The sequence below is a fragment of the Theropithecus gelada genome, chromosome 10 (assembly GCF_003255815.1).
Source record: "Theropithecus gelada isolate Dixy chromosome 10, Tgel_1.0, whole genome shotgun sequence".
In the NCBI taxonomy this organism is placed as follows: domain Eukaryota; kingdom Metazoa; phylum Chordata; class Mammalia; order Primates; family Cercopithecidae; genus Theropithecus; species Theropithecus gelada.
In genome coordinates, this window is record NC_037678.1 from 68,054,023 (window position 1) to 68,078,611 (window position 24,589).

The 24,589-nt window shown below is 42.8% G+C and overlaps 1 protein-coding gene across 2 annotated transcripts in view; it reads left to right on the forward strand.

The window, feature by feature from the left end:
* Positions 1-24,589, forward strand: part of PIGU (phosphatidylinositol glycan anchor biosynthesis class U) — a 110,201-nt gene that overhangs the window by 13,555 nt on the left and 72,057 nt on the right. The window contains exons 3-6 of one of the 2 annotated variants that reach the window (XM_025399890.1): positions 8,008-8,067; positions 9,176-9,238; positions 16,103-16,212; positions 19,335-19,435. In XM_025399890.1, coding sequence (XP_025255675.1) covers positions 8,008-8,067; positions 9,176-9,238; positions 16,103-16,212; positions 19,335-19,435 — 334 coding nt within the window. The remainder of the gene's footprint in view (positions 1-8,007; positions 8,068-9,175; positions 9,239-16,102; positions 16,213-19,334; positions 19,436-24,589) is intronic. The other variant, XM_025399891.1, reaches the window with a different exon arrangement.

A 24,589-nucleotide genomic window follows, 5' to 3' on the forward strand; every position in this document is an offset into this window, starting at 1 on the left:
CTTAGCACTTTGGGAGGCCAAGACGGGTGGATCACTTGAGGTCAGGAGTTTGAGACCAGCCTGACCAACATGATGAAACCCTGTCTCTGCTAAAAATACAAAAATTAGCTGGGTGTGGTGGTGTGCACCTGTAATCACAGCTACTTGGGAGGCTGAGGCAGGAGAATCGCTTGAACCTGGGAGGCGGAGGTTGCAGTGACCCGAGATAGTGCCACTGCGTTCCAGCCTGGGCAGCAAAGCTAGACTCCATCTCAAAAAAAAAAAAAACAAAAACCCAACTTGACCTCGTTGTCATTTATAGAACACTCCATCCAACAACAGCAAAACACATAATTCTTTCAAATGTACATGGAATATTTGCAAGATAGACCACATTCTGGTCTATAAAACAAGGTTCAATAAATTTAAAAGAATTCAAGTTAGACAAAATATATTCTGTGACCACAGTTGAAACAACTGAATTAAATAAGAAATAAAAGAAAGATATCTAGAGAATCCCCAAATATTTAGAAACCCAGTAACATATTCTTTTTTTTTTTTTTTGAGACGGAATCTTGCTCTGTTGCCCAGGCTGGAGTGCAGTGGCGCAATCTCGGCTCACTGCAAGCTCCACCTACTGGGTTCACGCCATTCTCCTGCCTCAGCCTCCCGTGTAGCTGGGACTACAGGCACCCGCCACCGCACCCGGCTAATTTTTTGTAGTTTTAGTAGAGACGGGGTTTCACCATGTTAGCCAGGATGGTCTCGATCTCCTGACCTCATGATCCGCCCATCTCGGCCTCCCAAAGTGCTGGGATTATAGGCGTGAGCCACTGCGCCCGGCCCCCCAGTAACATATTCTTTTGTTTTGTTTTGTTTTGTTTTTTGAGACGGAATCTTGCTCTGTTGCCCAGGCTGGAGTGCAGTGGCCGGATCTCGGCTCACTGCAAGCTCTGCCTTCCGGGTTTATGCCATTCTCCTGCCTCAGCCTCCCGAGTAGGTGGGACTACAGGTGCCCGCCACCACGCCTGGCTAGTTTTTTGTATTTTTTAGTAGAGACAGGGTTTCACCGTGTTAGCCAGGATGGTCTCAATCTCCTGACCTCGTAATCCACCTGTCTCGGCCTCCCAAAGTGCTGGGATTACAGGCTTGAGCCACCGAGCCTGGCAACATATTCTTAATTAACCCATGGATCAAAGAAGAAATCAGAAAGGAAATTAGAAAGTATTTTGAAATGAATGAAAATGAAACACAACCCATCAAAATATGTGGGATGTCACTAAGTGGTTCTTAGGGAGAGATTTATAGCACCAAATGCTTATATTAGAAAAGAAGACCTCAAGTCAATGACCACAGCTTCTACCTTAAGAAACTAGGAAAAGATAAAATTATATTCAAAGTAAGCAGATTAAAAGAAATAGTAAAGATCTGAGTAGAAACAAAGGGTAGAAAACAAAACTAATAGTGAAAATCACTGAAACAAAGATGGTTCCTTGGGATGAGCATTAAAATTAATAAACTTGGGAATGATGGATATGTTCACTTTCTTGATTGTAATGGTTTTATGAATGTACACATAGGTCAAAATTTGTCAAATTGAGGCCAGGCACGGTGGCTCATGTCTGTAATCCTAGCACTTTGGGAGGACAAGGTGGGAGGATTGCTTGAGCCTAGGAGTTTAAGACAAGCCTGGGCAACATAGTGAGACTCTGTCTCTTCCCCCAGGAAAAAAAAAAAAAAAAAAAAATAGCTGGTTGTGGTGGCATGTGCCTGTCGTTCTAGTTACTCAGGTCGCTGAGGTAGGAGGATCGCTTGATACTGGAAGGTCTAAGCTGCAGTGAGCCATGATTATACCTCTGCACCCCAGCCTGGGAAACAGAGTAAAACCATGACTCAAAACACAAAAATAAAAACAAACCAAATCTGTGGGACTACAGATGCATGCTACCACTCCCAGCTAATTTTTTTTTTTTTTTTCATAGAGATGGGGGTCTCACTTTGTTGCCCAGGATGGTCTCAACCTCCTGGCCTCAAGTGATCCTCCCACCTCGGCCTCCTAAAGTGTTGTGATTGCAGGTGTGATCCACCGGAGCTGTCTGGAACCTGGATTTAAATGCGAATCTGACACCAGAGTCTTTGTTCTTTCTACCATGCTAACTTGTTCTCACTAAAAAGCCTGTCAGTAACCTCTATAATGTTATCAGACACATTTGTGCATATGGTTTAGTGTTGGGAAGAGGTGCTCCTGAGTCATCAGCATGGGCTCACTAAAACCAAGTCATACACTTCCCTTCTGGTTCTGGTGGATTGGTGAATGGGTTTGCAGTAGCAGACCAACCTACCTTCCAAGAACAACTAGAAAAGCAGGATGACTATGAAAAAAAGAAAAAAACCACATCTGCTGGAAGGCATTGGAAAGTACCAAGATAGCCAGGACTCCAGGGACTAAGATCCCAAAGGGGAAAGTACAAAAAGTAATACGAACAGTCTGAGCTGCTTTGTCCTTGAAGCATTTACCAATTTGTAAGTGACACAGGCAGAGAAGCAGAACAGAAATTGACTGGCTAGAGACCAAGAAGTTCAGCAGAGCTATTGGCAGTCTCAGGGTGCTGGGGAAATAAAAATTTGAGTGCAGGACCAGCCAAAATGGCAAGGCTTTGGTAAAGGGCTTGCCTTTAGGCTGGAACTTCTGAAGGACTACACTCTAGGAGTAAGGGTAGACCAATATAGACTAGTTTTACGAAGACTAAATCCAGCTTCAAATTAGCTCAATCCCTAAAGTGAAACAACTATATTGTAATTACCAGCTTAAAGAAATATTTTCCAGAATAAAATACCCTCATCTGAGCTGCTGTAGTTTTTCATACACAATATCTGTCATTCAATAAAACATTACTAATCATTGACTGGGCATGGTGGCTCACACCTGTAATCCCAGTACTTTGGGAGGCCGAGGCTGGTGGATCACCTGAGGTCAGGAGTTCAAGACCAACCAGAGCAACGTAGTGAAACCCTGTCTCTACTAAAAGTACAAAAATTAGGCATGGTGGTGCATGCCTGTAATCCCAGCTACTTGGGAGGCTGAGGCAGGAGAATCACTTGAACCTGGGAGACAGGTTGCGGTGAGCTGAGTTCACGCCACTGCACTCCAGACTGGATGACAGAATGACTCCTTCTCAAAAAAAAAAAAGGAAAAACATTACCAAGCATAATAAGAGACAGAAAAAAAATAGACAATAAAAACAGATTTACAGGTGATTTAGATATTGAAGTTATCAAACTACTTGGACTTTAAAATAGCTGTGATCAGCCAGATGCAGTGGCTCACGCCTGTAATACCAGCACTTTGGGAGGCCAAGGTGGGCAGATAACTTAAGGCCAGGAGTTCAAAACCAGTCTAGCCAACATGGTAAAACTCTGTTTCTACTAAAAATACAAAAATTAGTCAGACATGGTGGCATACGCCTGTAATCCTAGCTACTCAGGAGGCTGACGTGGGAGAATCACTTGAACCTGGGCGCTTGAACCTGGGAGGCGGAAGTTGCAGTGAGCCGAGATCGCGCCACTGCATTCCAACCTGGGTGACAGAGCAAGATTCTGTCTCAAAAAAAAAAAAAAAAAAAAAGAATGTATAGATGAATTTAGCAGCAGATTACACAAAGCTAAAGAGAGGATTAGTAATATGGAAGATAAAGTCTGTTGAAAATGCCTAGATTGAAGCTTGAAGAGAAAAGGATAGAAAACAGAAGAAAAAAAAAAAGTAAGAGATCTGAAACTCAGTAAAACAGCCCAACTTATACATCAGTGGAGTTCTAGAATGGGAGAAGAGACGGAATGGAGCAGAATCAGTATTTGAGGAGATTATGGGTGAAATTTTGTTCAAAATTTACTAAGATTTTTATTCAGAAAACTCTACAAAACCAAGTAGGAGGAAGTCGAAGAAAACCATAGGTAATTTTGAACATAAGTTCAAAATAAAAACGCTTAGGCCGGGCACGGTGGCTCATGCCTGTAATCGTAGCACTTTGGGAGGCCAATCCAGGCAGATCACGAGGTCAGGAGTTTGAGACCATCCTGGCTAAGACAGTGAAACCCCATCTCTACTAAAAATACAAAAAATTAGCTGGGCGTGGTGGCACGTGCCTGTAGTCCCAGCTACTCGGGAGGCTGAGAAAGGAGAATGGCGTGAACCTGGGAGGTGGAGGTTGCAGTGAGCTGAGATCGTGCCACTGCACTCCAGCCTGGGGATAGAGTGAAACTCCGTCTCTAAATCAATCAATCAATCAATCAATCAGTCAATCAGTCACATCTTAGGTCAGGTGCAGTGGCTCATGCCTATAATCCTAAAACTTTGGGAGGCAAGGCGGATTGCTTGAGCCCAGGAGTTCAAGACCAGCTTGGGCAATGTGGCGAAACTCTGTCTCTACAAAAAATACAAAAATTATGTGGGTGTGGTGGCGCACATCTGTAGTCTCACCTACTCAGGAGGGTAAGGTAGGGGGGTCACCTGAGTCTGGGAGGTCAAGGCTTCAGTGAGTCATGATCATGCCACTGCACTCCTGCCTGGCCAACAGAGTGAGACTTTGTCTCAGAAAAAAAAAAAAAAAACCCAAAAACAAACACAAAAAATTTTTCATATAAGGACACAGAAAGGTGGAAAGTAAAATGACAGAAAAAAACTGTATTATGCCAACAGCCCAAAGAGGCTGATGTAACTATACTATCAGATCAAGAATATTTTAAGACAAGAAACCTTACTAGAGATGAAGAGGATTATTTTATAATGATAAAAAGATCACTGCACCCAGAAGATATAGTAATTCTACATAGAACTGCATCTAAGAGACAGGGTCAGGCCGGGCACGGTGGCTCAAGCCTGTAATCCCAGCACTTTGGGAGGCCGAGACGGGCGGATCACGAGGTCAGGAGATCGAGACCATCCTGGCTAACACGGTGAAACCCCGTCTCTACTAAAAAATACAAAAAACTAGCCAGGTGAGGTGGCGGGCACCTGTAGTCCCAGCTACTCGGGAGGCTGAGGCAGGAGAATGGCGTAAACCCGGGAGGCAGAGCTTGCAGTGAGCTGAGATCCAGCCACTGCACTCCAGCCTGGGCGACAGAGCGAGACTCCATCTAAAAAATTTAAAAAATAAAAAAAAAAGAGACAGGGTCTCACTCTGTTGCCCAGGCTGGAATGCAGCGGCACAAACAGGCTCACTGCAGCCTCCACCTCTCTGGGCTCAAGCAATTCTCCCAACTCAGCCTCCCAAGAAGCTTGGATTACAGGTGCATGCTAGCTCAGCCAGCTAATTTTTAAAATATTTTATAGAGGCACGGTTCCACTATGTTGTCCAGGCTGTTCTCAAATGCCTAGGCTTAGGTGATCCTCCCACCTTAGCCCCACAAAGTGCTGAGATTACAGGCATGAGCCACTGTGCCTGACTGGGTGATTTTTAACATCCCTCTTTCAGTCAGTGATAGAACAAACAGACCAAAAAAATTAATAAGGATATAGAAGATTTGAGCAAATCATTAGCAAACTGAACCTACATGTCATATATAGAATTATGCAGCCATAGGTGTTAGTATGCATATTTGAATGTACCTGCAGTACTTATCAAAGTTGACCATATAATGGATCGTTAAGCAAGTCACAACACATTTTAAATGATTGCAATCTTATAGTGTATTTTCTATTACCACAATAGAGTTAAGCCAGAAAGAAATTACAAAAATATAAAAAGAATGGGAGGCCAAGGCAGGTGGATCATGAGGTCAGGAGATCGAGACCAGCCTGGCCAACATAGTGAAACTCCATCTCTACTGAAAATACAAAAAAAATTAGGCCGGGCGCAGTGGCTCACACCTGTAATCCCAGCACTTTGGGAGGCTGAGGCAGGTCAGGAGTTTGAGACCAGCCTGGCCAAGATGGTGAAACCCCGTCTCTACTAAAAATACAAAAATTAGCCAGGTGCGGTGGCACGCGGCTGCAATCCCAGCTACTTGGGAGGCTGGGGCAGGAGAATCACTTGAACCTGGGAGGTGGAGGTTGCAGTGAGCCGAGATTATGCCACTGCCCTCTAGCCTGGGCAATGGAGCAAGACTCCATCTCAAACAAACAAACAAACAAAAATGGCCGGGCACGATGGCTCACACCTGTAATCTCAGCACTATGGGAGGCTGAGGTGGGTGGATCCCCTGAGATCGGGAGTTCGAGACTAGCCTGACCAACATGGAGAAACCCTGTCTCTACTAAAAATACAAAATTTGCCAGGCGTGGTGGCTGAGGCAGGAGAATTGCTTGAACCCAGGAGGTGGAGGTTGCGGTGAGCTGAGATCGTGCCATTGCACTCCAACCTGAGCAACAACAGTAAAACCCCATCTCAAAATAAATATATAAATAATTTAAAAAATTAGCCAGGCGTGGTGACTGGCACCTGTAATCCTAGCTACTGGGGAGGCTGAGGCAGGAGAATCATTTGAACCGTGGAGGCAGAGGTTGCAACAAGCGAGATCATGCCACTGTACACCAGCCCTGGCAACAGTGCGAGACTCTGTCTCAAAAAAAAAAAAAGAAAAAAGAAAACTCCTAAGTATTTGGAAATTGAGCATGGTACATTTTAAAGTAGTCTCAAAGAAGAAATGTTACTGGCAATTAGAATATATTTTCAATTGAATGATATTGAAGAAAATGGCTGGGCGCAGTTGCTCCCACCTGTAATGCCAGCAGTTTGGGAGTCTGAGGCAGGTGGATCACTTGGGGTTAGGAGTTCCAGACCAGCCTGACCAACATGGTGAAACCCCGTCTCTACTAAAAATCCAAAAATTAGCTGGGCATGGTGGCAGGCGTCTGTAAGCCCAGCTACTTGGGAGGCTGAGGCAGGAGAATCACTTGAACCCAGGAGGCAGAGGTTGCAGTGAGCCAAGATCATGTCATTGCACTCCAGCCTGGGTGACAGAACAAGACTCCATCTCAAAAAAACCCAACATCAAAACTCGTGTGATGCAACTAAATCCGTACTCGTAGGAAAATGTATTGCCTTAAACAATAAAAAATGAAATACTATGAACAATTTTTTCAGTAAGCTTGAAAATTTAGATGAAATGGACAAATTCCTAGAAAAACACAACTTACCTAAATTGACAAAGAAAAAACAGCAGATCTGAATGTTTTATCTGTGAAATAAATTGAATCTATAATTTAAAGTCTTCTCTCAAAATCCAGGCAGAGATGGCTTCACAGTGAGTGCACTTTCCCAAATCTTTGAGGAAGAAATAACATTAGTCTTTTCTGAATTGTTCTCAAGAAAATAAATAAAAAATATTATACAAACTTATCAGAGAACAGAAGAAGCTCATTTTGTGAGTGAAATGAAGTCAGCAATCTTGTTCTGTTGTAGAATTCCCCTTGGCTATTATATATGTCTTAGAACTACAATTCACCTCTTACCTTTAGTATGTTGACTTTTTTTTTTTGAGACGGAGTCTTGCTCTGTCGCCCAGGCTGGAGGGCAGTGGCGCGACACCGGCTCACTGCAAGCTCTGCCTCCCGGATTCAGGCCATTCTCCTGCCTCAGCCTCCTGAGTAGCTGGGACTACAGGCACCCGCCACCATGCCTGGCTAATTTTTTTGTATTTTTAGTAGAGACGGGATTTCACCATGTTAGTTTCCATCTCCTGACTTCGTGATCTGCCCGCTTCGGCCTCCCAAAGTGCTGGGATTACAGGTGTGAGCCACCACGCCCGGCCAGTGCGTTGACTATTCTTTAATGGATATTTAACACATCAGACTTTATTTCCTTTACTCAATTCAACAGATAGTCCCAGCAGCACAAAATGGTCCAGTGATACGAAATTATTCTCCACCATATGCACACTGGCCAGCTGGCATAGAACAGTATTCCAGGAAGGAGAATACTGGCGTAATAGTTTGCTGACATAATAGTTTTCTCCCCACTCCCTACTCTGGAAACTGGTAATAGTAAGGTTTAACTTATTTTTTTTACATGTCTGTTTTTTTTTCTGCAGACTCCATTGATAATATACCTCTTTCATTTCCTAATTGACTATGCTGAATTGGTGTTTATGGTAAGTAACCTTCCATATAAAATTGGTATGTATATATTTTTAAATTTTATGGTTTATTGTCTCTCTCTCTCTCTCTCTCTTTTTTTTTCTTTTCTGAGATGCGGTCTCACTGTGTTGCCCAGGCTGGTCTTAAACTCCTGGACTTAAGTGGTCCTCCCATTTCAGCCTCTTCAGCTGCTGGGAACTCCTGGACTTAAGTGGTCCTCCCATTTCAGCCTCTTCAGCTGCTGGGACTATGGGCACATGCCACAGTGCCCAGCTTGTCATCTTTTTTTTTTTTAAGAAAAAAAAAATCTATCTTAGGAACACAGGAGTTTCTCAGAAAATAAAAGCAAAAATTTATGTCTTTACTTTGAATTCATGGAACTGTGGCAGTATTATGGAAGTGTGAGGAATAGTTTCTGATGTGTAACCAGTTCCAAATACTTACTCTTTTTAGAATTTGGTTTCTGGGCTATATATAGTCTTGCATTTTCTAGCTCCAAGATTCTGTGATCGGCTTTAATTGTGATGCCAGTGTGGAGGGCATTCTGAATTTCCTAAGCATTTTGCCAAGAGATTCTGTGAGTCATTATGGAAGAAGAGGACACAGGCTTGAGGCTTTCAGGGGCGAGAAGCTTCAGAATTGAGATGACAGGTCTATGTTTTGAGAGCATAGCAATTTGAAACTGTTGTCTGGCATTGAAAATTTGAGTCAAGAAATACCCAGGAAGCCCACTGAGGTCTTCCTTAGTAATTATAACGAATGCTATTTATTGAGGACCCATTGTGTATGCTAGGCACTTGACATACATCAGGCCTGCAAAGCAGTGGGTATTATTTCCATTTTACAAAAAGCGTAAGTAACTTGCAATTCTAGAGCAGATGTGGGCCACTAAACTGAAGTGAACCTAGATGGGTCCTGATCCTCAGGGATTTCTAGTTCACTCTCCCTGAATGGGCCTTATCTTTGGGTAGTCAAAGTGAGGGTTGAAGTTCTGCCTGATTGTAAGAGTCCAGTACTGGGTAGTCCATCACTATCTCAAAACTCCAAGCCCTGGTAGCACTCTAGTACTCTTACACTTACTAACTGTGTTCTGTTTCCTATTATTTGTCTTTCTTTTGACAGATAACTGATGCACTCACTGCCATTGCCCTGTATTTTGCAATCCAGGACTTCAATAAAGTTGTGGTAAGTAGTTTGTGGGTGGGACAACGCTGGTGGAATTTGGTAACCTTCTGGTCTTTGTTATTACAAAGAATCAAAGATCTTATACTTAAGGATCTGGCTGCTTTAAAGTGCTAGGAAGTGATGGTGAGAATTCTGGCCTGTTGAGCCAACCGTGGAATGATCAACCCCAAACCCACAAGACAGCTTTACTAACAGATAAAGAAGGGTCAGCTTCATCTAATCTATGTAGCTTATTTATTTATTTATTTATTTTTTTGAGACAGAGTCTCGCTGTGTCACCCAGGCTGGAGTGCAGTGGCGCGATCTCAGCTCACTGCAAGCTCCGCCTCCCGGGTTCACACCATTCTGCCATTCTCCTGCCTCAGCCTCCCGAGTAGCTGGGACTACAGGCGCCCGCCACCTCGCCTGGCTAGTTTTTTGTATTTTTAGTAGAGACGGGGTTTCACCATCTTAGCCAGGATGGTCTCGATCTCCTGACCTCGTGATCCACCCGCCTCGGCCTCCCAAAGTGCTGGGATTACAGGCTTGAGCCACCGCGCCCGGCCATCTATGTAGCTTATTAATAACTATTAATATCCACATACCTGTGCAAGTTCAGACTTCTGGAGTAGCACTGAACAACAGTTATATTATCTGTCATTAATGAGGACCCTTAAAAATCTTCCAGTCCTTTCACCAGTCTTTTTTTTTTTTTTTTCTTGCAAAGGAAGAGAAATATAGCTTTTAAGTCACTGTTACGCCTATCTGAGGTAAAATTGGATTCTCAGTGTCATTTCTGTCTCCCTGCAGAAAGTAATCTTAATTGGAAAATTTAGCATGTATTAAATGCCTGAGATAAACTTCAGTCTTAATCCATATGTAATAGCCAAGGGGAATTGCATAGTGGGACCATTCTTCTTTTCCTGGGATCTGAGAAAGTTAACAGATTAATCTTCTGTACCACCCATGTAGTTTTATGGCTACAATACTCCTTGATTGGCTGGGAGCCACTGAGAGAGATTTAGGCTGGGGTGAAATAAGGCTGCATCTCATTGGCATTGAATGTCTGTGGTTCATTTTAGCTTTTGTTACTAATAAAACCAGAAATAGCAGTCTTCTTTTCTGTGTCACTGGTCATCAGTGACAGTTGAAGCTGGTGAATTCTAGAATTTTAGACCTCAGAGAGATTTTTAAAAATATCTAGACTGAGGGTTCTTAACTTGGGGTTCATTTATAGCCTTAATGGGCCTATGAAACCATGGAAATGGTATGAAGAATTATATGTGTATGTGCGTATGTCATTGTTACTGAGAGTTCATAACTGTTATTAGTGTGCAGTCTTTGATTCTTCCTGTAAAATTAAGAACTATATTTTAGAGACTTAGTATCACCAAGACCAGGGAGTACATATCTTTTGTTTTGTTTTGTTTTGTTTTTTTTGGAGATGGAGTCTCGCTCTGTGGCTCAGGCTGGAGTGCAGTGGCCGGATCTCAGCTCACTGCAAGCTCCGCCTCCCGGGTTCACGCCATTCTCCTGCCTCAGCCTCCCGAGTAGCTAGGACTACAGGTGCTCGCCACCTCGCCCGGCTAGTTTTTTGTATTTTTTAGTAGAGACAGGGTTTCACCGTGTTAGCCAGGATGGTCTCGATCTCCTGACCTTGTGATCCACCCATCTCGGCCTCCCAAAGTGCTGGGATTACAGGCTTGAGCCACCGTGCCCGGCCGGGAGTACATATCTTAAACTAATGGAGCATATCTTGAAAACTTTAGGGGCTGAGATGAAATGCTTTAATAGGATTCTCTTGAGGGCCATAGATGAAATAATTGGGCATGGGATTCATAAGCTGAGGAATTCAGAGATAAATTAGCAGTGACTTTCTTCTTCTCTGAGATAGGTTGGGTAGGTAGACAGTCTCTACCAATAATACAAAGATTAGCTGAATGTGATGGCGTGCACCTGTAATCCCAGCTACTTGGGAGGCTGAGGCATGAGAATCATTTGAACCAGGGAGGTGGAGATTGCAGTGAGCCAGGATCCCGCCGCTGTCTGTATCTCAAAAAAAATAAAAATAAAAAAAAAAGAGTAGGGAAAAAATAAACCGGTGTGTGTGCATATATATATATGTGAGATATGTATGTGTGTGTGCACGTATATATATGTGAGAGATATATATGTGTGTGTATGATATAGATACGAATATCTGAAGGAGGATTTGTAGCTTTCATCTAAGATCACAATTACCCAGATCTTAATAACCAAAATATAAAACAAAATGTGTTTTAATGGAAGTTGATTAGATGCTAATGCCATATGTATTTTTTTCCCTGCTCAGTTCTCATAAAAAAAACTTCCCACGCTCCCCAATTAAAACAGTTTTTTGCTGAAGACCAGCCTGGGCAACATAGTGGGACCCTGTCTCTACAAAAATTTTTTTTAAAAATTAGCCAGGAGTGGTGGTATGTGCCTGAGGTCCCAGCTACTCTGGAGGCAGAGACAGGAGGATGGCTTGAGCAAGGGAGGTCACAGCTGCAGTGAGCTGTGGTCGTGCCACTGCACTCCCGCCTGAGTGACAGAGTGAAACACTGTCTCAAAACAATTTTTAATGGTAGAGGTGGTTTATGAGGAAGCAATGAAACTAGGTTTCAGTTAATTGCCTAACAAAGTCAGGTTTCAGTGTCAATAGGAGAGATGCCTTTAATTTAGAGCACCAATAATTTTAATTCATTTGTTATTTCTGAGTTTATTTGGAAATATATAGAGATTTTTGGGTTTTTTTCCTTGCATGATTTAAAGAGGGAGAGAGAAAGCCAAATGATCTTGTCAATACCCTGGTTTTTAGTGCACCAAGACATTCTGGTATCACCAAGACTGAAGTAAAATTTGGAGTGTTTTTGTTTTTCCACTTTTAGAGTTCAGACTATTAGAACATTAGGTTTCTTCATCAGAATAGGAGTTTTATGTGTTCTGTGTCAAAAATTAACTCATTCTAAATGGCAGATTTTGATGATACTAACATACTACTGTTGATTTAGATTGGAGAGCAGCATGTCTTCCTCTAAATCTTCTCCCCTTTGTCAGAAGGGTTCATATCACATAGTCTGGGAAGTATTTAAATCTTGGTGGGATTTGAGTCTTTTTATCCTTGGTAATGAAACTGTGTCTACACACAGATGCATCCGGGAGAACTATAGAGCAGAGACGGGACTGCACCCCCACCTCCTCTCCAGCTGTTAGCCTGCGGGCTGAATGCTGATGGTGACCAGTTGGTTATCATGACATTTTACATCTATCTCACTTGACAGAAACAATGTTAGTCTAGTCTGTCCTTTGCTGAGATGATGCTTCTTGTTTGGAACTCAGAATTTGTGTTAAGAGAGCTGCAGGTGGTTTGATAATGGGTGATAAAAACCTGTGTCCCCTTAATATGCTTAGCGGGTTGTAAATTTGGAGGCTAGGCTCCTAAATTTGGAATGTGCTGAGGCTAACAGTTGGAGAGGAGTAGGGGCAGGGATGGAGTGTTTCCTCTCCCCCACCCCACCATAGTTTTGGGGAACACAAATGAAAGTAGATGCAGCTTCAATGATTAGAAAAAGCCCTTTATAGCCGGGCGCTGTGGCTCACGCCTGTAATCCAAACACTTTGGGAGGCTGAGGCGGGCAGATCACAAGGTCAGGAGTTCAAGACCAACCTGACCAACATGGTGAAACCCCATCTCTACTAAAAGTACAAAAATTAGCCGGGTGTGGTGGCAGGTGCCTGTTAATCCCAGCTACTCAGGAGGCTGAGACAGGAAAATCGCTTGAACCTGGGAGGCGGAGGTTGCAGTGAGCTGAGATCCCAACACTGCACTCCAGCCTGGCGACAGAGCAAGACTTGTCTCCCAAGGAAAAAAAAAAAGAAAATGCCCTTTATTTGAAATAGGGGAATTATGTCCTTGTAAAACCTATGTTTCAAGGGACAAGGAAAGGGCTGTATAGAGGAGTGGGTGGAAAGAAAGGAAGACTTCACCCTGGATATTTTTTTAAATTAAAACATTTTAATTTTTTCATATAACATACATATGGAAAAGCATACCATCTGTCTACAAGCTGATTAGTGATCACAAAGGTAAGATATCCAGGTCACTACCCTTCACATCACTTTTAATCTCTCCTGTCATTGTTTTTAATCTTATCATTGTCAAGACTAATGAATGTATCTGGAAATATTGATCTTCAGATTTTAATGTGTACTCTAACTTCATTTTATATTTTATTGAGGGGTGTGCGTGTGTGTGTGTGTGTGCGCGCATGCACACGTGTGTATAATTTTAAAAATTTCCATTGATTTTAGCCACTTTCCTGTCTCTAGCTGGATGCAATAGGGATTTTTAAAAGGGATTTTGTCTACACTTAGGGGAGCTGATATTGGGCCTATGAGGAGAGCCGTAACAGTGCCTGTACTGGTGAAATTGAGGGAGACAAGAAAGCTGAGCATGTGGGGATTGTTGATCTCTGTGCCTTCCCACCTGGAGACTCCTTTCAGATCTTTCTGTTTTAAAGTATTTGAGAAGATTGTGGTTATAAGGAAGTACTTATCTTCCATTGCTGGCACAGTGTCACCTTTGCCCAGGATGTACACATCCCTGGTAGCTGCTTCGTTCTCTCAGTGCAGCCCTGCTGGCTGGCTTCCAGCCTGGGGAATGGGTCTGCATTCCCACCTGTCTCTCTGGTTGCCCCTGGATGAACTCCATTCCTTTCTCACAGCCTTCTTTGTGGATCTCACCCATTCCAGGTGGCCTTGTTTTTGCTGTAGAACTCTCGACCTCTTAGCTAGTGAGGCCTCCTTCCTGCTACCACGGCTGCAGCTGTCCTCACTAAGCACTTGATTGCTGAGCCAGCCCCCTTCTTTGTGATAAAAGCACCTTGGTTTATATTTTGTCCTTTTAATTAAACAACCCCAGCTGTGAATGGCACCATAAATCTTACTGGTAATTCCCACCACTTAACTTGGACTCTGCCAACTGTGAGAAGAACAGAGATGATCAAAGGGAGGTTTTTGAAGTTTGTTTCAGGTTTTTAGATTAAGCCTTTACCTAAACCTATGCAAGAAATCTATTCCTGTGATGACTTCTTGATTTTCTTTTGAACTGAAAGATGGTCTTCTAAAAATATTTTTTGGTTAATTTTTTTTTAAAATTTTGAAAGACCTAAGACATGCAAAAATAAATAAAGCGTAGTATATACTTTTTGAACCTATTTTCAGGCTGAAAAAAATTTACTCCTACAGCTCTCTCTCTCTCTCATACTTTCATCTCCCTATTTCCCCTCCTACCCAGTACCACTGTTCTGAATCTAGTGGTTATCATCCATACACATAGCCTTGACTTTTACTATATATGTTACTAAATAACACATAGTATTATTTTATGTGCTTTTAACTTTGTGTAAATGGCACAATGCAGTATATATTCTAGTGTGATTTGCTTTTTACATCATTAAATTTTTTTATTTTTATTTAAAAAAAAATTTTTTTTTTTATTTGTTTGTTTGTTTGTTTGTTTTGTTTTTGAGAAGGAGTCTCACTTTGTCTCCCAGGCTGGAGTGCGGTGGCACGATCTCGGCTCACTGCAAGCTCCGCCTCCCGGGTTCATGCCATTCTCCTGCCTCAGCCTCCCAGTAGCTGGGACTACAGGCGCCCGCCACCACGCCCGGCTAATTTTTTGTATTTTTAGTAGAGACGGGGTTTCACCGTGTTAGCCAGGATGGTCTCGATCTCCTGACCTCGTGATCCGCCCGCCTCGGCCTCCCAAAGTGTTGGGATTACAGGCGTGAGCCACCTCGCCCAGCCACATCATTAAATTTTTAATCATTCATAGTTAAGCACTAGCTATCTTGGCTCCTCTTAAATACTCTGTTTTCTAATAGATGGCAGCATTGATTTTATATTGTCTAAATGACATTCTTTGATCATTATATCAACAGGGCCACCAGTTTTGGGTTGAGAGGCTTTCTCATCTATATTCTGACCCATGTTTGCTTATAAGGTTGCCTACCTTTTTTTCATTCTGGAACACACCCATGAACTTGTTGGGACCCACCAGGGGAAGGCAAGAGCTTTCCACCCCCATCCCGCTCCCTATTAACTATCCAGCTGCCCACCCACACCCAGCTTTCCTCCTCTTGATCATCATGGCCATTCTACACCTCCTCCGTGGAAGTAAAACATAACCCAAGATACTGTGACATTTGGGATCATTCTACCTTGCTTGAAAATACTTCTTCATGGATGGAACTTTGGAGTCTTTAGGCCACTGATGATAACTCTTCAAATGGCTAAGAACTTTGCTTTGCCAGCAAGTCATTCATTTGGCCATTCAACAGACATTTATTGTTTGTCCACTGTGCCAGGTGTTAGTCATACATGGTAAGCAAATAAACATGGTCCTTGCCCTCATGGAACTCTTAGTGTAGTGAGGGAGACAGACATTAGTCAATCATATAAATAAGTGAAAAAGTTATTAACTGTGAACAATGCTATGAAAAAACATATATAATAGGGGGATTTTACCTGGGTGTGGGGTGGTGAGGGAAAGTGTGCCTTCCTAAGGAAATGATGATTTAACTGAGATCTAAGGACCATGTGGGAGTTAACTAGGGAAAGAGAAGAATAAATTATTCCAGGTCAATGCAAAGGTCTGGGAACAGGAGGGACACAGCATGTTCATGGTGCTGGCACCCAGAAAGGGGAAGGGGAGGGGCAAGTGTGAGACGAGCCTGGGGAGGTAGGGCCAGACCAGGCAGGGCCATGTGGGCCATGGAAAGCACTTTTGTCTTCAGCATAAAAACAATGGGAAGTGAATTGTTTCCTGTGTTTTATCTTTTCCTTTTTTTTTTTTTTCCCTAGTTTAAAAAGCAGAAACTCCTCCTAGAACTGGACCAGTATGCCCCAGATGTGGCTGAACTCATCCGAACCCCTATGGAAATGCGTTACATCCCTCTGAAAGTGGCCCTGTTGTAAGTATTCCCTGACAAAACAAGGCTTAGTGCCAACAAATGCGAGGAAAATCTGATGAGACTTTCCCATGTCGTTTGTTGTATTTTTGGAGATTTGCAATCTTAGTCATCAAGTATTTGCTGTAGTTCTGTTGCACAACTGGGTTCTGTTGTTCTGGCCAGCAAAAGAGACAGAGCCATTCTGTCTCTCTTGGGACAAAGACTCACACAGGGCTGTGTACAATCAAACCCTTCACAAATGCTTTTTGACTCCGTGCTGATCTGGGTTCCAGCCTACTTATAACCAGTGTTTCTAAAGAAAAAGTTTTTCAATTGTGATGTATAGATTGAATAAAAGTTTGGTTTTTATGTGACTGCCATTTCAAGCAGCTCTTATGTTTCACGTACAGTATAGTTCCCCATTTGTAGCTCATAAAACTGAAGTGCCAAACAGATGCATTCCAGCTGGGTGACCCATGTGGAAGGCTGGAACTTATTGAGGCTCTGTGAAAGAATTCTCCAGGGAGTACCCAGTGCTACCGTTAAGTTGTACTCTTTTGGGTTATTCCCATTTATCTTCCTGAGATAGGCAAATGTGAATAATTATTATAATTATTCAATCCACTAACAGTCATTGAATATTAATAATATACCAGTTTCTAGGGATATACAGTAAACAAGACAAACAAGTTTCCTCGTGGAAAAACACGCCCTTAGAACTTCAGAATTAGAAGGGGCCTTGTGAGACTCGTTTACTCAACCTTCTGCCTTGTGTGTGGATTTCCTATTCCCTGTTAGATGTCTACGCAGCTGCTGCTTGAATGTCACCTGCTATTTAGAAATGGCTTTTTTTTCTTCCCACCAAATAGTTTTAGACTATCAGTTCTAATCTATGTATTTCAGAAATCTTGGTGGGATCTACCTTAATAGAACCAGAAATTTAGCAACTTTATGAATCCCTTATGGACTTATATGTGTCCTGGGGGTAGTTTTGTAATAGCAGCAGCTGTTTCTTTAAAGATTAAGTAACAAGCCTGTCTGTAATTGCTGAAAAAAACCACCAGCAATTTCTAGGCCTTTGGCTGTAGGACTGCTAATCTCACAGTCGTGGGAGGTATTGGATTTAAGGTCTTTATTTGTGAATAATAATCATCATCTCTTCCTGAGACACTGGCATGTTTCTTCCTATCTGATAACCAGAATTATGTAACTAGTCTATCTTTTCACTTTGTCTGCCAGGAAACTCAGAGCCGAATTTGAAGCTGATTACTATAGTGCTGTAGAATACCCATTTGGTGGTCCTTCCATTGCCTTTACTGTCTTGTTTTATTTATGTTTTCCTTGCTCTTGATTATTTACTCATTTATTTATTTTGAGATGGAGTCTCGCTCTGTTGCCCAGGCTGGAGTGCAGTGGCACAATCTCGGCTCACTGCAACCTCCACCTCCCGGGTTCAAGCGATTCTCCTGCCTCAGCCTCGTGAGTAGCTGGGATTACAGGTACCCCCCACCACGCCTGGCTGTTTTTTGTACTTTTAGCAGAGATGGGCTTTCACCATGTTGACCAGGCTGGTCTTGAACTCCTGACCTCAAATGATCCACCCACCTCAGCCTCCCAAAGTGCTGGGATTACAGGCGTGAGTTATTGTGCCCAGCCGATTCTTTATTTCTATTTGTACTTTGCTATTATTTTTTATTATCTGTTCTTAGTTTTTTTGAGATGGAGTCTCACTCTGTCATTCAGGCTGGAGTACAGTGGTATAGTCACAGCTCACTGCAGCCTCCACCTCCTGGACTCAAGTGATTATCCAACTTCAGCCTCCCAAGTATCTGGGACTACAGGTGTGGTTTTTATGTATTTTTTTTTTAGTAGAGACAGAGTCTCACCATGTTGGCTAGGCTGGTCTCGAACTTGAGCTCAAGTGGTCCACCCACCTTGGCCTCCCAAAGTTCTGGGATTACAGGTGTGAGCCACCATGCCCAGCCTATTTTTTATTATCTGTTCTCTCTTTTTTTTTTTCTGAGACTGAGTTTCACTCTTGTTGCCCGGGCTGGAGTGTAATGGCTCCATCTCAGTTCACTGCAACCTCTGCCTCCTGGATTCAAGTGATTCTCTTGCCTCAGCCTCCCGAGTAGCTGGGATTACAGGCATGTGCCATCACGCCTGGCTAATTTTGTAGTTTTAGTAGAGACAGGGTTTCTCCATGTTGGTCAGGCTGGTCTCAAACTCCCGACCTCAGGTGCTCTGCCTGTGTTGACCTCCCAAAGTGCTGGGATTACAGGTGTGAGCCACCGCGTCTGGCTTGTTCTCATTTTAGCTGCCTCAAATCCTTTGTGGAAGCAGGATAGAAATAAATACAAACAATTTGCTATGACTAGCTAAGATTTCTGTACTCACAAGTATTTCGAATTCATTCTCTCAGTTCATTCCTTCCCACCTCAGGAAAACACTAGGTGTTTCAGCTTGACTCCTTCCTAGTGAGGGTCTAAATGTCCTTTGAAGTTCTGTGACGCCTGACTTGTTGAGCTCAGTAGATACTTACTCTGTCCTTGGGGTCTGGCTCAGTGGATTCTGCTTAACTGCCAAGAAGGCTGCGTCTAAGCTGCTTCAACTCTTGGATTGGCATGACCTGTGTCAGGGCTTAGGAACCTGACTGAGGAAAATGTACTTTCCTGGTTCTCAGAGGTAAATGGAGCTATTAAGATATGTGGCTCTGTGGGAATTGGTAGAATTTTATCATTTTTTGAAATCTAAAATAGTAAAAACATTTATAGAGCTAGAAAGACCTGATTTTGAATAGATTTATTTTATTAGTTTGTGAGAATTTGGGCAAGTCCTTTTACCACTGAGTCTCAGTTTCCTCATCTGCAAAACTGGAATGATATTGCGAGTTACAGAATCTCTGTGATTAAATACAGCAGTTTTGTATGTACCCCACAGCACAGAATAGGCAGTCTGTGTTCAGTACCTTTTACTTACCAGCCCAACCCCCACCCTATTCTCTTCTACTTGGGGGAACTCATTTCTAAGAAGCTGCCTTCCTTTGCATAAGCTTTTAGTAAATCTCTTGGAACTTGCTGGCTGTAATGGCGAGGGTTCCTTGGTCAGGATTACTAATGCCAAATATGTTTGTTCTTCCCCAGCTATCTCTTAAATCCTTACACGATTTTGTCTTGTGTTGCCAAGTCTACCTGTGCCATCAACAACACCCTCATTGCTTTCTTCATTTTGACTACGATAAAAGGTAAGGCCCTGAAGGGAGAGTACAAAGCTCGATCCCTGATTTATGCAAGACTTTGCAACACTTATGCTGTGGTTTTTTTTGTTTTTGTTTTTGTTTTTTAATGCAACACTTAAAAACATTTTTAAAAATTACACAAGTATTACAAGCTTATTTAGAAAATGTAGACAAGGCAGGAGAAAAAAAATTAAAACATCTTAAAAACTTAACTGCTCAGAGAGTCACTGTTAACATAGTTTTAAAAAAAAGTTCTAGGCCAGGTGTGGTGGCTCCTACCTGTAATCTCAGCACTTTGGGAAGCTGAGGCAGGAAGATCACTTGTGCCCAGCCTGGGGAGCATAGCAAGACTTTGTCTCTGCAAAACATAACAAATTAGCCTGGCACAGTGGCATGTACCTGTAGTCCCAACTACTCAAGAGGCTGAGGCAGGAGGATTGCTTGAGCTTTCATGTTTGAGGCTGCAGTGAGCTGTGATCATGCCACTACACTCCAGCCTCGTTGACAGGGTGAGACCTTATCTCTTAAAAAAAATCTAAAAAGGTTCTAAAAGGCTTATAATTAGAATAGCAGCCTTCCTCTTTCTTCCTAACCCTAGTTCAGCTTCTTTGAAGCAACTGCTTTCTGGCTTTTGCTAGTATTCCATATTTCTAAATAAGACCTTATATTGTATTTCCTGAATTACAAATTTTAGACATTATTTATTGCACTCCCATCATGGACAGTGATAAAGATTTAGCTCTTTGGGGCCAAGTACGGTGGCTCACGCCTGTAATCCCAGCACTTGGAGGCCAAGGCAGGCGGATTGCCTGAGGTCGCGAGTGCGTTACCAGTCTGACCAACATGGTGAAACCCCGTCTCTACTAAAAATACAAAAAAAATTAGATGGGCCTGGTGGTGTGTGCCTGTAATCCCAGCTACTCAGGAGGCCGAGGCAGGAGAATTGTATGAGCCAGGCAGGTGGAGGGTGCAGTGAGCCGAGATCATGCCATTGCATTCCAGCCTGGGTGACAGAGCGAGACTCCATCAGAAAAAAAAAAAAAAAAAAAAAAAAATTAGCTCTTTGGTACCAATATCCCCTTTTATCCTTTGCCTGATTTTGCTATAGTAGTTACACCATAGTTTCTTGTTTGTTTATTTTGTCTTGTTTTGTTTTTGAGACAGGGTCTCACTGTCACTCAGGCTGGAGTGCAGTGGCACAGTCATGGCTCACAGAAGCCTTGACCTCCCCAGCTCGGGTGATCCTCCCACTTCAGCCTCCTGAGTAGCTAGGACTACAAGCGCCCGCCATCATGCCTGGCTAATTTTTGTATTTTTTGTAGAGATGGGGTTTTGCCATGTTGCCCAGGCTGCTGTCGAACTCCTGGACTTAAGCGATCCACCCTCCTTGGCCTCCTGAAGTGTCAGGATTACAGGCATGAACCACCGCACCTGGTCGACATCATAGTTTTTATTGAATCAATATCATCACCTATATTTTATGACACTGTATGTGTTATTCCACTGCTGGGCATAGTAGTAACTATGACTACTTTTTTCTTCCATGTAGTACCTTTTATTTTTCCTGGGATTAGTAATTGTCTTTTATTGCTTGTTTGGTTTTTTGCTTAGTTTTTGGGTGCCAATCACTGTTTTTGTTCCCTAGTTGCTCCATTAGATCTGTCAAGTACCTAACAATGTTTTTTTTTTTTTTTCTTTTAACACTTAAACACATCAAATAGTTTATAGGTTTTATTGTTTTTCTGGAGATTTTTCTCACACATCTTTCATCCTACCCCAGTCTGTCCTGATTGTTCTCTGGGCCTGGTATAAAGCTGTCATACTGGCACTTACCTTCATAAATCTCCTGTTCTGTATCCCTCCTCTCCTGGATTCCTTCTCCTTTTTATTGATTTTTTTTTTTTTTTTTTTTTTTGAGGCGGAGTCTTCACTCTGTCGCCCAGGCTGGAGTGCAGTGGCACCATCTCGGCTCACTGCAAGCTCCGCCTCCCGGGTTCGCGCCATTCTCCTGCCTCAGCCTCCCGAGTAGCTGGGACTACAGGCGCCCGCCACCGCGCCTGGCTAATTTTTTTTGTATTTTAGTAGAGATGGGGTTTCACCGTGTTAGCCAGGATGGTCTCGATCTCCTGACCTCGTGATCCGCCCGCCTCGCGTGAGCCACCGCGCCCGGCCTTTATTGATTTTTTTTCTGTTTTTCTGAAGTACTTTCTCAGTAGTTGTCTAAGAAAGGGTGTATGAAGGCTGGGCACAGTGGCTCACACCTGTAATCCCAGCACTTTGGGAGGCCCAGGCAGGTAGATCATGAGGTCAGGAGTTTAAGACCAACCTGGCCAAGATTGTGAAATCTCATCTCTACTAAAAACACAAAAAATTAGCCAGGCGTGGTGGTGGGCATCTGTAATCCCAGCTACTTGGGAGGCTGAAGCAGAGAACTGCTTGAACCTGGGAGGCGGAGGTTGCAGTGAGCCAAAATCACGCTACTGCACTCCAGCCTGGGTGACAGAGTGAGACTCCGTCTCAAAAAAACAAAAAAAAAGGTTGTATGAGATATATATTTTGAGTCATTCCATGTCTAAAAAATATCTTTCTTCTGGTTTAGCAGCAAATTAATAGTTGGGTAGGATTGAGAATTCTAGACTCGAATAACTTCTCCTTTAGAATTTTGAAAGCATTGCTTCATTGTCTTCTAGTATCTTGGTAGCTATTGAGCCGTTTTATGGTCATGGATATAACCCAGTTTTTTTTTTTTCCTAAAATATTTAATATCTTCTGGCCAGGCACAGTGGCTCAAGCCTGTAATCCTAGCACTTTGGGAGGCTGAGGCAAGAGGATCTCTTGAGCCTAGGAGTTTAAAACCAGCCTGGGCAACATAGTAAGACCTCATCTTTACAAAAAATGAACAAAATTAGCTGGGTATGGTGACATGCGCCTGTAGTCCTAGCTACTTGGGTGGCTGAGGCAGGAGGGTCACTTGAGCCCATGAGGTTAAGACTACATTGAGCCGAGATAGTGACACTGCACTCTAGCCTGGGTGACAGAGCAAGACCCTGCCTCAAAAAAAGGAGAAGAAAAATTAAGCGTCTTCTTTTTATCCTGAATGTTTTGAAATTTTATGATGCTATGTCTGGACATGGATCTTTTTAAATTCATTATGTGGAGCACTTGGTAGGCCCTTTCAGTATGGAAACTAGTGTCTTTAATTCTAGAGGGTGTTCCTGAACAACTTTTCCAAATTCTACCTCTGTTTTCTCTATCCTCTTGTTTTGGATGTTTATTGGATGTTGGATTTTCTTGATTGATCAAGTATGCATATTTTATTTTCTATTGTTTTTCCCATCATTTTTACTTACTTTCTCTTACTTTTTCTGGGACCTTTCCTTGTTTTTATCTTCCAGCTCCTCTATTGACTTTTTAATTTTATTTATTACATTTTTCTACATTTACACCTGGTCTCTAGTTGTTTCTTTGAGGCATCCTATTTTTATTTTATCACCACAGTATCCTCTGTTATATCTCTGATTATACATACATCTTTTCAGTTTCTATTTGTTCCAAGCATAGTCTCTTTGTTTTCCTGGTATTTTTTTTTTTAACTGTTTGTTTTGGGAGGATTTCTTCCATTTGATTTTCTTATATGTATGGCAGTCCTGGCTATCTGTTTCTATTTAAGAGTGAGACATGGCCTGGCACAATGACTCACACCTATAATCCCAGCATTTTGGGAGGCTGAGGTGGGAGGATTGCTTGAGGCCAGGAGTTCAAGACCAGCCTGGACAACATAGTGAGACCTCGTCTCTCCAAAAAAAAGAAATTAGTCTGGTGTGATGGTACTTGCCTATAGTCCCAGCTACTCAGGAGGCTGAGGCAGAAGGATCGCTCGAGCCTAGGAGTTTGAGGCTGCAGTGAGCTATGATTGTGCCACTATACTCCAGCTTGGGTGACAGCCATCTGTAAAAAAATAATAATAAAAATTTTTAAATGAGACACTAACATATTGACTGGAGAGTCCGTGAATGGGCAGGGATTGTTGGTGGATCATTTTCACTGTAGCGGGGATCAGGCAGTGGGCTGGCCTCTTTCTTTGGGTCAGGGGCATTTACAAATGTCATCATCTGCATGTTTTATTTTGCTTTGAAACTATTCAGTTTTCCCAAAGAGGAATCCTCTAAAGTCCTGTCTGGGGTGGCAGAGTTAGGGCTTTTTTGGGGGGTGGAGAGTGCATAAGACTAGCTGCTGGAGTTGTGAGAGCAGCAACAGGGAAGGTGGCTGGTTTCAGTCTGGAGACTTTATTTCACCTCATTGCTTTTCAGCCCACACCTCTCCTTAGCCCATTACTGTGCAAAGTAGTTCCTAGACTTGTGCCCTTTCTCCAGTTAGCTTTCTCCAGAACTGAGGTCTTCTGCGGGTAGAGTAGAAAGTTAGAGGGATGGGTTATGCGGCAATGGCCATTTGGCTGCACATGGTTGGGATAACACCCGTTGTTCTGAGTGGTCTGTATATAAACTTTCAACTTGATTTTTTTTTTTTTTTTTTTTTTTTTTTTTTGAGACGGAGTCTTGCTCTGTCGCCCAGGCTGGAGTGCAGTGGCGCGATCTCGGCTCACTGCAAGCTCCGCCTCCCGGGCTTACGCCATTCTCCTGCCTCAGCCTCCCGAGTAGCTGGGACCACAGGCGCCCGCCACCTCGCCCGGCTAGTTTTTTGTATTTTTTAGTAGAGACGGGGTTTCACCGTGTTCACCAGGATGGTCTCGATCTCCTGACCTCGTGATCCACCCATCTCGGCCTCCCAAAGTGCTGGGATTACAGGCTTGAGCCACCGCGCCCGGCCTTGATTTTTTTTTCTCTATGCCTTACCCCCACCTCCCATAGCACCTGATGCACTCTAGTGCTGAATTTCTCAGCAGTTCTGTGGGGTGAGTTGGCTGATTTTTATTAGTAGTTCTCTTTGTAGGCCACTGTGCTGTAATTTCTTCCACATCACCAAGTGATTTATTCTTCTCTCACCTGCTTTATATTTTTTCACTATTGTATTAAAGTTGGTTTTGCTATAATCTCCTTTTATTTTCTTTGTGGTTTTTTTTTTTTTTTTTTTTTTTTTTTTTTTTTTTTTTTAAGGGGGACATTCTCACTTCTCAACCAGGGGGGGGTTCTGAGAGCACAC